General features: G+C 40.4%; 1 protein-coding gene across 4 annotated transcripts in view; it reads left to right on the top strand.

The window, feature by feature from the left end:
• l3mbtl2 (L3MBTL histone methyl-lysine binding protein 2) overlaps window positions 1-12,805 on the top strand; it is a 49,132-nt gene that overhangs the window by 29,207 nt on the left and 7,120 nt on the right. For all 4 annotated transcript variants that reach the window (XM_030122433.1, XM_030122436.1, XM_030122435.1 and 1 more), the window contains 5 exons: window positions 86-203; window positions 961-1,095; window positions 5,245-5,333; window positions 5,494-5,740; window positions 6,333-6,400. In XM_030122433.1, the coding sequence (XP_029978293.1) occupies window positions 86-203; window positions 961-1,095; window positions 5,245-5,333; window positions 5,494-5,740; window positions 6,333-6,400 (657 nt within the window). The remainder of the gene's footprint in view (window positions 1-85; window positions 204-960; window positions 1,096-5,244; window positions 5,334-5,493; window positions 5,741-6,332; window positions 6,401-12,805) is intronic.

Below are 12,805 nucleotides of genomic sequence, written 5' to 3'. Positions count from 1 at the left end.
CGTGGTCTTAAAAGGCACCTTAAAACAGTCCAGATGTAAATGTCCATACTTCATATTCAGTGTATATGTGACTGTCCCACTACAGGCTCCTCTGTGTGCCCAGTGGGATGATATCGCCGTTGGGATAAAGGTGGAGGTCCTGAACACTAATGCGGTCCTTCCCAGTAAAGTCTACTGGATCGCCACTGTCATCCAGATCTCGGGTCTGTACCTGTTTCTGTTACTGCTTGTACTATCAGAAGAAAATAAGACAGATTCAAAGATTCTTTATTGTCAATTTACTAAATGTACAGGACATACAGAGAATAGAGATACCGTTTTTCTCTCACCTTGTTAAATGGCATGCGTTTTAAAAATGGAAAAATAAAGAGGTAAAAGATTAAGTCTTATTTAATATTGATTTTTGATTTCAACTGAGTTTTAGTTATATAAGCTACTTGTAGTTTTATTCTGAGAAATTTACAATTTTCAGTTTAGTTCAGTTTATGCTGTAGTTTTAGTTGTGGGTAGGATGAAAGAATGCAGGAATTAATCAACTTTGTGTTATATTCCAACACAAATTGAGGGGGAAAATGAAGACCAAGTAAATTTAGTTCATGTTCCACTGATTGTTGTAGTTTTTTTTCACTCCTAATTTCAGTTTTAGTCATTTCACTGAATATGATAATGTGATAAAATAGTTTAGTGGCCACATTTACTTTAGTAGTTAATGCAACTGAAGGACTTAAGCACCAATATCTGTCCCTTGAACCTTTTGATAATGGTGACACCTTACAAATTTGTCTGGATAAGCACAACATTAATGATTTTATTGTACAGATTGCATCCTAATTAGACTGGGAAAGGGATTGAACCTTATGTGGATAAGACGTTACTGAGATAAAGTGTAGATGTTTACCTTATATTTACCTGGCATTTTATAAAAACAACACGCTGATTGTAAGTTCTTCTTATTCCCAGGATACAAAGCCCTTTTGAGATATGAAGGCTTTGAGCATGACAGCAGCAAAGACTTCTGGTGCAGCCTTGTTTCAGGAGAGCTGCATCCGATTGGATGGTGTGCTATGACGAGCAAGCTCCTAGTTCCACCACAAGGTCAGGAGTAAAACATAGAATAGTTCACTGTGATTATGGTTACATGTGTAAAATATTCTGGTTTTATCCTTATTCTGAAAAAGAGAAAATTCCTGAAAAGCTGTTTACATGACAAACAAAAATGAATATTCCACGAATACACAGATTAAAATAGCATTTTTTCAAAGTTCTCCACTGGTGGAAGACATTCTGCCATGTGAGTTTTGTTCATTCAAACACCTTGAAAGTTTCAGCCTTTCGATATATGCACAGATATGTTTAAATATCCTCTGTCATAATTTTCAAATAAATTGGGTTGATACAGCGACATAGTGGCTTTGCACCTATGCCTCTCAGCAAGAAGGTTCCGGATTTAGTCGGAACGAAGCCTTTCTGTGTTGAGTTTGCTTGTTCCCTCTGTGCCTTGCATGTTTCCTCTGGGTGTTCTGGTTTCCCCCGCCATTAAAAACAGGTAAATGTAGGCAGGGAGTGATTTGTCAAAAAAACAGAAGGTGGATGTTTTTTTTTGTGTGTGTGTTTTTTTAAATCATGAAAAAACAAGCAATCAACTGACCTAATTCTTTTTTTTAAGTTAATGGTAGGTAGGAATGGTTTATCATTCATCTTTAATGCAAACTAAAATACATGAAGCATTTAATTTTCTGCGACGGCCACACCCGTGATGTGGGATATGGTGTAATTAAGTTTCAGGGCCATGGATAAGGGCCGATCACGCGAACATGGTAGAGGATTTATGGCGAACGGGCAACTCTGTCAGACTGTAAAACATAACATAAAACCTAATCGATTAAGATTTCACATCTTGTCAAAATAATTCAGCTAATTAGACTAAGTAAACAGTTTGCTCTGATGTCGGACTTCATGTGTTGACCATGCAGTTGAACATGTACATTGGTGCCTGCAGACATACGTCCTGCTGTGCGTACCTCGCACGTACTGAGTTACATTTGAGTAAGAGAGAGAGAGACCTAGACACAGAGAGACACTGATATATACAGAGGGAGATAGGTAAGATATATAGTGTATTTATGTGCATGGGGATGTTAGCGAATTCTGAGACTGCTGACAGTTTGGTTCAGGTGAAAGTTAGTGCTAGCAATGTAGGCTATATGTTCAGGAAAGCTCACAACCTGCCTGTTTTTTCAATTGGTTTTTACCCTTGGCCACACTGGCTGCAGGGTATTATTATCAGCTGGTCATCTGTCCGTCCATCTGTCCAAAAACTTTGCCATGCACTGATAAGTCAGGCCACTGGGGAGAGTAATGCGCCTGATAATGCAGGCCAAGGGTTTTCATGCTATGTTTAATCATTGCCGGGGTTGCTCCCCCCCTCCCCGAGTATGAAATTCATTCAGCAGAAGTAGGGATGTAAAAACCAGAGGGGGGGTTGATTCCCACCACCACCCCCAACAATTTGCACCCTGCATGTAGGTTCATTCCCCTGTCTTTTCCCTTGACCACAGTGCTGATGAAGCTCTGCAGTTGGTCCTCGATTGCCTTCAGTGGCAGCTCACTGGTCTCGATGTATGCTATGTGCTAATGCTAGGTACAGTGTGTATGTATTAGGATTGGCAACATGCAGACTGAATTTCCCTATGGGGATAATAAAGTAAGTTTATCTTGATCCTTTTAATGTTTATCAGTAGGTGTGTCTGTCCATGTCCAAAGAAACCATATACAACAGAAATAATACCAGTATATCCCACATTTTAGATGCTCCATTCAGAAAAAGGCCTAATTCAAAATCACAATTCATAGTGGTCTCGGGGATATCTCTATGACAGAAAATCATAATACAATTATACAGAACCAAATGAGGCTCTGAGAGAGTTAATTTGAGTTTGTGTACTGGTTTTACCCCAGAGAAAGGCCCACTTATCTATCAGTATCTGTTTAAGAGTGCACTATATTTAGAATATTTTTATCTTAAACCTACCACTGACTGACACAAAGACCAATTCCCAAGTCTGAATTACTGTGTCACTGTGGTGTTTTTATTATACACCTATACTATTATATAGTAATAACAGGAATTCTGTCTGAGATTTTTGTCTAACTGATTTCTCAAAGGCTATTCCCCGATGCTTTCAAATTCAAAGACGGTTTCTTTACAACTTGGAGACAGGCAGTGCATAGTTTGATGGCTGAATTTTAATTTTTTGATTTTTTTTTTTTTTTTTTTTTTGACAAATCTTTGAAAATTTGAACTGAAATTTGAAGACTATTCACCCTATTTAGCAGACAAAGTGTGATCAGATTGCAAGTTAAGACTTAGGTAGAATAATGTCTTGATTTGACTGATCTACCCACAAAGAACAGTAATTTAATTTCATCTAGTTTACAGTTATCTTTAATTTATAATTCAAAATGAATGCCTGACCAGGCAGGGTATCAGTGACCTGGAGGGGCAAAGTGTTGTGCGGCTGGGTGGGGGTATTGGTAAACTCTGCTTACTTGTTCACTTGTTAGTATGTTATTTCAGATTTTAACAACAACAGATTTGACAGTGTTTCTCAAACTGTTGGGAGGGCCCCCTGGGGGAGGTGCAAAGGCTTGCCAGGGGGACATGGGATTTCTCCTGGGTGTTTATTTTTTTCTCTTCAGGTTAGAAAATGTAGCAAGTGGAACCAATGTTTTAGCATTGGAGCACCCTGGACTCATTTTAGGGACGTACAACAAACAAATCTACTGCCATGGTGATCTGTCACAAGACTAGACAAAGAGTTTAGGTTTGGAGAATGGACAAGTATGTTGCTGGAAAAGAAAAATGTACAATGTTTCTGTTTTTGCGTGGTTTGTACAGTTTGCCCTTTAATTTTCTGAGATGTGCAATGTAAATGGGCTTATTGGAGCAAATGATATTGTTAAAATGTTCATCTTTGTTACCAAAATTTGTTTGTTGTTCTATACAGAAGTAACTTTATGGTCAGAATTGTAAGATATTTGTACATTTATTATTTTTATTTGGAAAAAAAATTGTCTCAGGGAGCAGTCTTGTTGAGTTCATTTGCATTGCTCAAGCAAAAATCAGTTATTTTTAATTTGAACAACAAATTATTCAAGTAAAAGCAAAAAGTATTGTTACAATATTGATGTTTCTTTCAATAAAAGTTAAAATTGCACCACTGTTACAATGTTGTTGGGGTTGAGGGTGGCCTGGAGATTTTTGATCCTCCAAAGGGGGGCCCAACAGAAAAAGACAGAACCACTGGATTAAGGCATCTTTTTAATGGCACAAAATTACTGCCCCCATGAAAGTCTGGTGGTTGGGCAGAATCTGACTGAAGGAAAGATAGACTGAACACCTCCAATTAGATGTGGTAAAATTACAAAAATGTATTTGTGTATGCACTTCAGCACTAGTATTGATGGATTTCATTACAAGTCATTTGATTGTTTACAGCTCAACAACATGCATGCAACAAGAATGTGTTATTCATCCAGTAAAAAGTACATACTGATGTGCTTAAAGTGTACCTTTACTGGTCATGCTTAAGACAATAATTGTGATTTTTTTATAAGCGAGAGGTGCAAATTCAGCAAAAAAAAAAATCACCATAAATCATCCATACTGGACCTTTTTATTATGTGAATTATGGGTGAGGGCAGAATCTATAGGGAGCAGCCATTGCTAGCTGAAAGTGCCTTACCTGTGTTGTTCCCAGGTGATGAGTGCGAGTAAACAAGCAGCAGTCAGTCAGCGAGATTTTGTGGAAAGCATGTGTTCGAGCTTGTTTGTGCAACTGCAAGCTTTGCACTCTGTTATTGACCTAGGGACGCAATCCAGTACTGGCCAATAATGTGTCATCTTAGACTGGTGTCTGCTGCATGGGGTCAGTGACCAATCCATCACAGCCCTGGTAATCAGACAAATCAATGACTCTGCTTGACTACCAGGGCTGAAACAACCCTTGAAGGAGGCAACAGTTTGCTGACCATGCCTGACTGACGGAGCAATGACTTGGTAGTCGCGTGTACTTGACAGTAGGCTATAACGTTAGTTACCTGACGGAACCACTAGTATTTTACGTGATCTTTTGAAATGGCTAGCAATGAAAGTTCACTACAAGTACCCTCTAAGTATTTTATGATCCCCTGGAAGTTAGATAAGCATATGTGTAGCTTAAGCAAGTTAATGTGTGTCTGTAGATGTCACCCAGAACATTCCAGACTGGAAAGAGTATCTGATGAAGAGGTTGGTGGGCGCCCACACCTTACCTGTTGACTTCTACCTGAAGGTAAAACTGGTGATAACCTACAATCTCTGACTATGGTTACCTTTTTTTCTTCTTGACTTTAGATTTCCATTATTCAAATTTTACTACTATACAGTATGAGAAATGGTTAAATGTCACCACATGTACATATTCAGCATCTCTTTTCTTTAATTTTTTCTAGTTGGCTGAAAGCATGAAGTACCCTTTCAAAGTCGGCATGCGTGTTGAGGTGGTCGATCCCAAATTTGTGAGCCGGACCCGTGTGGCCTTTGTAGACTCCATTATTGGTGGCCGTCTGCGACTAGTGTATGCAGATCAAAGCGATGCTACCGAGAATGCTATCCCTGACTTCTGGTGTCACATGTGGAGTCCTATCATTCACCCAACAGGCTGGTCCACCAGGGTGGGTCACTCCATCAAAGCACCAGGCAAGCCTATGCTTTAGCTCTTTAATACAAAGACTGAAAAAGACAAATGTAGAAAATATCTGAAACTCTCTCACACTTAATATTTCAATTTTGAGATTTTCTTTCACTGTTCGTTTTGATTATTTGAATTGCGCTCACAACTAAGCAGGTCACCCCAGGGGTGGTGGCTTCTGCCAGCATGGAGCCCGCCACTCAGGTTTCAAAGTGTGTGGTATACCAGGTTTAAAGGTGCTAGCAGGTAGTTCGGGCCGCTGCCAGGGTTTCAGAATTTGTGCAGGGTTTTTCAGGCCCAGGACAGCAGGGTTAACCCACTGTTCGCAGAGAAGCTGTTAACAACCGGTTGAGCTTCTGGGATTCTTCAAGTCCCTGGGGACGCAAGTAGCAAATTGTGCTCACAATGAGGCAGGTAGCCCCAGGGGTGGTGGTTTCCGCCATAGTGAAGCATCTTTTCTGCACTTTCCTTTTGTTTCAGGTTTTATTCTGCTATTGTTCTATGTAATTGTATGTGTTTCTGTGCCTTTGTAAAGCACTTTGAATTGTCTTGTGTATGAATGGTGCTATACAAATAAATTGTCTTGCCTTGTTCTCGTAGCAAATGGTTTGGAAGCTCCTGCAGCCATGAAGGGTTACTCTGACAATACCTCAGCGCTCTTTAAAAAGGTGAGACATGCTCCGCTGCCTAAATTCAATACCTTTGCAATATAATGCCATTCTACTGAAGTCTCAGTATTAAATGTTTGTACAGTCTAGGGTTTTATCTCTCAGATGTGACGTTCTAAAAATATGCCTGAGCTGATGCCGTGTTGTGAGGAAGAATGGTCTGTAATGTCCCTGGACATTGTAAAGGACTGATCAGCAGCTACTAAAAATGCTTGTTTAAAGTTTTTGCTGCCAAAGGAGGTTCAACCATTTGTTAAATTATAGGGTTCACTTACTTTTTCAGCAGCACTGTAAGTGTTTAATTGGTGTGTTCACTAAAGACATGAAATATTCAAATTGTTTTGTGTAGTATTAGGTTAAGAACATTCTGTTTGTCTATACTGATGACTTAGATGCAGACCATATCACATTTTATGATATTTTTGCGGCTTTAATTATTATTTTAATTAGGCCCGAGCCAAGTAAACCCGGCGCAGGGCCTGTTGAGTCTGCAGTGGGCGCATGGGGACGAAATCGCCAATGACACGGTCGCCTTTCGCCACTGTCACCACTCTCACACATATTCACATTCACAGCACTGAGACCTTTCCAAACATGTACATGACGTGCACAAATCGCATATTTACACCTGCTCTGAATGAATGGGAGTCAATGGGACATGCCCAGTCACATGTGTCTAAGTGTACGACACGTGACCTCTGACCCCACAGACATGGGGGAGCTCGAGAGCTTTCAAATAAAGCCAAATACGTGGTTGCCACGGAAATGGCTATATTGTTCTTGCTCAGATTATTATATTATAATTATTTTTATTTATTTATTTTCTTATTCTGCGCTTTGAGTTCAAATTTGACCCCTTTAACATTTACGAAAACTCACCAAATTTTGCCCAAAATTCAGAAGTGTGTGAAATTGAATTTACATATAGGTTTTGTAGATGTTGGTGAAGAAATGTTGCGGCAGCGCCCCCCTTGAAAAGTGGAAATACATTACGCCAATGGGAGCATGTCCAATGTAAAGTTTGTCGTAGAGCCACGAAAATTGGTACACAGATTCATCATCAGGGGACAAACAAAAAATATTATTATGGCCACGCCCCTAAACCAACCGGAAGTCGGCCATATTGGATTGAAATTTCCAAAATGCTTAGTCAGCGTTTTCGCTGACGTCGTATTTTAACTATTCTCTCCTTGGGCATTTGGCCGAATGAGCTCAAAATTAGTGTACAGTATCTAGAGAACTGGGGCATCAAAAGTTAGCCGAATTTTTGGAATCGGTGACACTCTTATTGTGCAACGAGGTTGCAAACTTTGCAAAGTTTTTTCGAAAATTTACCATTACAAAAATTGCTTCACCTCATACATATGAACACCAATTTGGCTCAAATTTGAATCAGACATCTATCTCCCAGGCCTACACCCATTTTTTCAAAGAAATTGAAATTTTGCACTATAGCGCCCCCTACAAATGTACATTTACAAAAATGACATCAGTTTGGACATACGAACACCGATTTGGCTCAAATTTGACTCAGACATCTGTCTCCCAGGCCTACACCTATTCGTCAAAAGAAATTTAAATTTCGCACTACAGCGCTCCCTACAAGTTTTTTGAAAAAATTTTTTATTAAAATTGCTTCAGTTTGGACATACGAACAACGATTTGGCTCAAATTTGACTCGGACGTCTATGTCCCAGACCTACACCCATTTATCAGAAAAAATTGGAATTTGGTGCTATAGCGCCCCCTACAACTTTACCTTTACGATACTTCCTTCAGTTTGGACATACGAACACCGATTTGACTCAAATTTGAATCATTGGTCAATCTACCAGGCCTGCACCCATTTATCAAAAGAAAATGCCATTTCGCTCATTAGCACCCCCTACCAATTTACCTTCACGACAATTGCATCACTTCAGACATACGAACACCTATCTCCTTCAAATTTGAATCATTTGCCAATCTCCCAGGCCTACACCCATTTGTCAGAGGACATTGAAAATTCACACAATAGCGCCCCCTACAATTTACCTTTACAAAAATTGCATCAATTCAGACATACAAACACCGATTTGGCTCAAATTTGACTCAGTGGTACATCTCCCAGGCCTACACCCATTCAATGGAATAAATTGAATTTTGGCTGCATAGCGCCCCCTAAAGATTTACTTATACAAAAATGTCTTTAGTTCGTACATACAAACACCGATTTACCTCATATTTCAGTCAATTTACAATCTCCCAGGCCTACACCCATTCATCAGAAGACATTAAAATTTGGTGCTAGAGCACCACCTGCTGAATGATGGACATACTTGTACTAGACGTGCCCATGGCGAGGGCCTTTAGATGCCGCTTGCGGCTTTAATTTTTTATTTTTCCTTCTCCTTCGCTTTGAGCTCAAATTTGACCCCTTGAACATTTACGAAAACTCACCAAATTTTGCAAGAAATTCAGAAATGCGAGAAATTGAATTTACATATAGGTTTCGTAGATGTCAGGAAAGAAATGCTGCGGCAGCGCCCCCTTGAAAAGTGGAAATGCCAATGGGAGCGCGTCCAACGTAGAGTTTGTCGTAGAGCCACGAAAATAGGTACACAGGTTCATCACGAGGAGACAAACAAAAAATATTATGGCCACGCTCCTAAACCAACCCTTAGTCGGCCATATTGGATTGAAATTTCCAAAATGCTGAGTCAGCGTTTTGGCTGATGTCGTATTTTAACTATCTCATCCTCGGGCATTTGACCAAATGAGCTCAAAATTGGTGTACAGTATCTAGACAAGTGGGGCATCAAAACTTACCTGAATGTTTGGGATCAGTTTTATCATTTTTGTGCAAGGAGGTCGCAAAATCTGTGAAGTTTTCTCAGAAATGTGCCTTTACAAATCTTGCTTCAATTTGGTCATACAATCACTGATTTGGCTCAAATTTGAATCAGTTGTCAATCTCCCAGGCCTACAGCCATTTATTTGAAGAAATTGAAATTTTGCACTATAGCGCCCCCTACAAAGTTACCCTTACAAAAATTGCTTCAGCTTGGACATACAAACACCAATTTGGCTCAAATTTGAATTAGTTGTCAATCTCCCAGGCCTACTCTTATTTATTGGAAGAAAGTTAAAATTTGCGCTATAGCGCCCCCAACAAAGTTACCTTTACAAAAATTGCTTTAGCTCGGACATATGATCACCGATTTGGCTCAAATTTGAGTTAATTTTCTATCTCCCAAGTCTACACCAATTCATTGGAAAAATTTGAAATTTGGCTCCATAGCGCCCCCTAAAAATTTAATTTTACTAAAATTGGTTCAGTTTGGACATACGATCACCTATTTGCCTCAAATTTGAATCAGTGTCCAATCTCCCAGGCCTACACCCATTTGTCAGAAGATATTGAAAATTCACGCAGTAGCCCCCCTACAAATTTACTTATACAAAAATTTCTTTAGTTCGTACATACGAACACATATTTACCTCAAATTTGAGTCAGTTGTCAATCTCCCAGGCCTACACCCATTCATCAGAAGACATTAAAATTTGGTGCTAGAGCGCCACCTGCTGAATGATGAACATGTTTGTACTGGACGTGCCCCTGGCGAAGGCCTTTAGATGCTGCTTGCGGCTCTAATTAGGCCCGAGCCGAGTAAAGCCGGCGCAGGGCCTATTGAGTCTGCAGTGGGCGCATGGGGCCGAAATCGCCAGTGACGCGGTCGCCTTTCGCCACTGTCGCCACTCTCACACATATTCACATTCACGGCACTGAGACCTTTCCGGAGATGTACATGACATGTGCACAAGTCGCATATTTACACCTGCTCTGAATGAATGGGAGTCAATGGGACACGCCCAGTCGGGGTCAGTCACGTGGGTGTAAGTGCACGACACGTGACCTCAGACCCCACAGACACGTGGGGGAGCTCGAGAGCTTTCAAATAAGGCCAAATACGTGGTTGCCATAGAAATGGCTATATTGTTCTTAATCAGATTCTTATTATTAGGCCCGAGCCGAGTAAAGCCGGCGCAGGGCCTATTGAGTCTGCAGTGGGCGCATGGGGACGAAATCGCCAGTGACGTGGTCGCCTTTCGCCACTGTCTCCACTCTCACACATATTCACATTCACGGCACTGAGACCTTTCCGGAGATGTACATGACGTGCACAAATCGCATATTTACACCTGCTCAGAATGAATGGGAGTCAATGTGACATGCCCACTTGGGGTCAGTCACTTGTGTGTAAGTGAACGACACGTGACATCTGAACCCACAGACATGTGGGGGAGCTCGAGAGCTTTCACATGAGGCAAAATATGTGGTTGCTGTGGTTGCCATAGAAACGGCTATATTCTTGCTCAGATTCATATTTTTCTCCTGCGCTTTTAGCTCAAATTTGACCCACTAAACATTTATGAAAACTCACCAAATTTTGCCCAAATTTCAGAAATGTGCAAAATTGAATTTACATATACGTTTCGTAGATGTCGGTAAAGAAATGTTGCTGCAGTGCCCCCTTGAAAAGTGGAAATGCATTACGCCAATGGGAGCACGTCCAACGTAAAGTTTGTCGTAGAGCCATGAAAATCGGTACACAGATTCATCATGAGGAGACAAACAAAAAATATCATTATTGCCACGCCCCTAAACTAACCCTTAGTCAGCCATATTGGATTGAAATTTCCAAAATGGTGAGTCAGCGTTTTCGCTGACATCGTATTTGAACTATCTCCTCCTTGGCCATTTGGCCAAATGAGCTCAAAATCGGTGTACAGTATCTAGAGAAGTGGGGCATCAAAAGTTAGCCAAATTCTTAGGATCGGTGTCACCGTTTTTGTGTGACGACATCGCAAACTTTGCAAAGTTTCTTCGCGAATTTACCATTACAAAAATTTCTTCAGCTCAGACATACGAACACCAATTTTGCTCAAATTTGACTCAGATGTCCATCTCCCAGGCCTACACCGATTTATTAAAAGAAATTGAAATTTCGCACTATAGCGCCCCCTACAAATGTACATTTACAAAAATGACATCAGTTCGGACATACGAACATCGATTTGGCTCAAATTTGACTCAGACATCTTTCTCCCAGGCCTACACCTACTTGTCAAAAGAAACTGAAATTTCGCACTACAGTGCCCCCTACAAGTTTTTTTTACATTTTTTTATTCAAATTGCTTCAGTCCGGACATACGAACACCAATTTGGCTCAAATTTGAGTCAGACGTCTATCTCTCAGGCCTACACCCATTTATCAGAAAAATTAGAAATTTGGATCTATAGTGCCCCCTACAATTTTACTTTTACAAAAATTACTTCACTTCAGACATATGAACACCAATTTGGCTCAAATTTGAATCAGTTGTCAATCTCCCAGGCCTACACCCATTTATCAAAAGAAAATGCCATTTCGCTCAGTAGCGCCCCCTACAAATTTACCTTCACGAAAATTGCATCAATTCGGACATAAGAACACCGATTTGGCTCAAATTTGAATCAGTTGTCAATCTCCCAGGCCTACACCCATTTATCAAAAGAAAATGCCATTTCACACAATAGCGCCCCCTACAAATTTACCTTCACGAAAGTTGCATCAGTTCAGACATGCGAACACCGATTTGGCTCAAATTTGACTCAGTGGTACATCTCGCAGGCCTACACCCATTCAATGGAACAAATTGAATTTTGGCTCATAGCGCCCCCTACAGATTTATTTATACAAAATTTTTTCAGTTCAGACATACGAACACTGATTTGTCTCAAATTTGAGTCAATTGTCAATGTCCCAGGCCTACACCCATTCATCAGAAGACACAAAATTTGGTGCTAGAGCGCCACCTGCTGAACGATGAGCATACTTCCACTGGATGTGCCCTTGGCGAGGGCCTTTAGATGCTGCTTGCAGCTTTAATTTTGTCTTATTTTTCTTTCTCCTGCGCTTTGAGCTCAATTTTGACCCCCTGAACATTTACGAAAACTCACCAAATTTTGCACAAAATTCAGAAATGTGCAAAATTGAATTTACATATAGGTTTCGTAGATGTCGGTAAAGAAATGTTGCTACAGTGCCCCCTTGAAAACTGGAAATGCATTACGTCAATGGGAGCACGTCCAACATAAAGTTTGTCGTAGAGCCACGAAAATCGGTACACAGATTCATCATGAGGAGACAAACAAAACATATTATTGTGGCCACTCCCCTTAACCAACCGGAAGTTGGCCATATTGGATTGAAATTTCCAAAATGCTGAGTCAGCGTTTTCGCTGACATCGTATTTTAACTATCTCCTCCTTGGCCGTTTTTCCAAATGAGCTCAAAATCGGTGTACAGTATCAAGAGAAGTGGGGCATCCCCCCCAGTGCCCCCTACAATTTTACCTTTACGAAAATTACTTCACTTCAGA

The sequence above is a fragment of the Sphaeramia orbicularis genome, chromosome 19, assembly GCF_902148855.1.
Source record: "Sphaeramia orbicularis chromosome 19, fSphaOr1.1, whole genome shotgun sequence".
NCBI classification, from domain to species: domain Eukaryota; kingdom Metazoa; phylum Chordata; class Actinopteri; order Kurtiformes; family Apogonidae; genus Sphaeramia; species Sphaeramia orbicularis.
The sequence above is the reverse complement of the archived record's forward strand: the minus strand, read 5'-3'. Positions and strand labels throughout refer to the sequence as shown.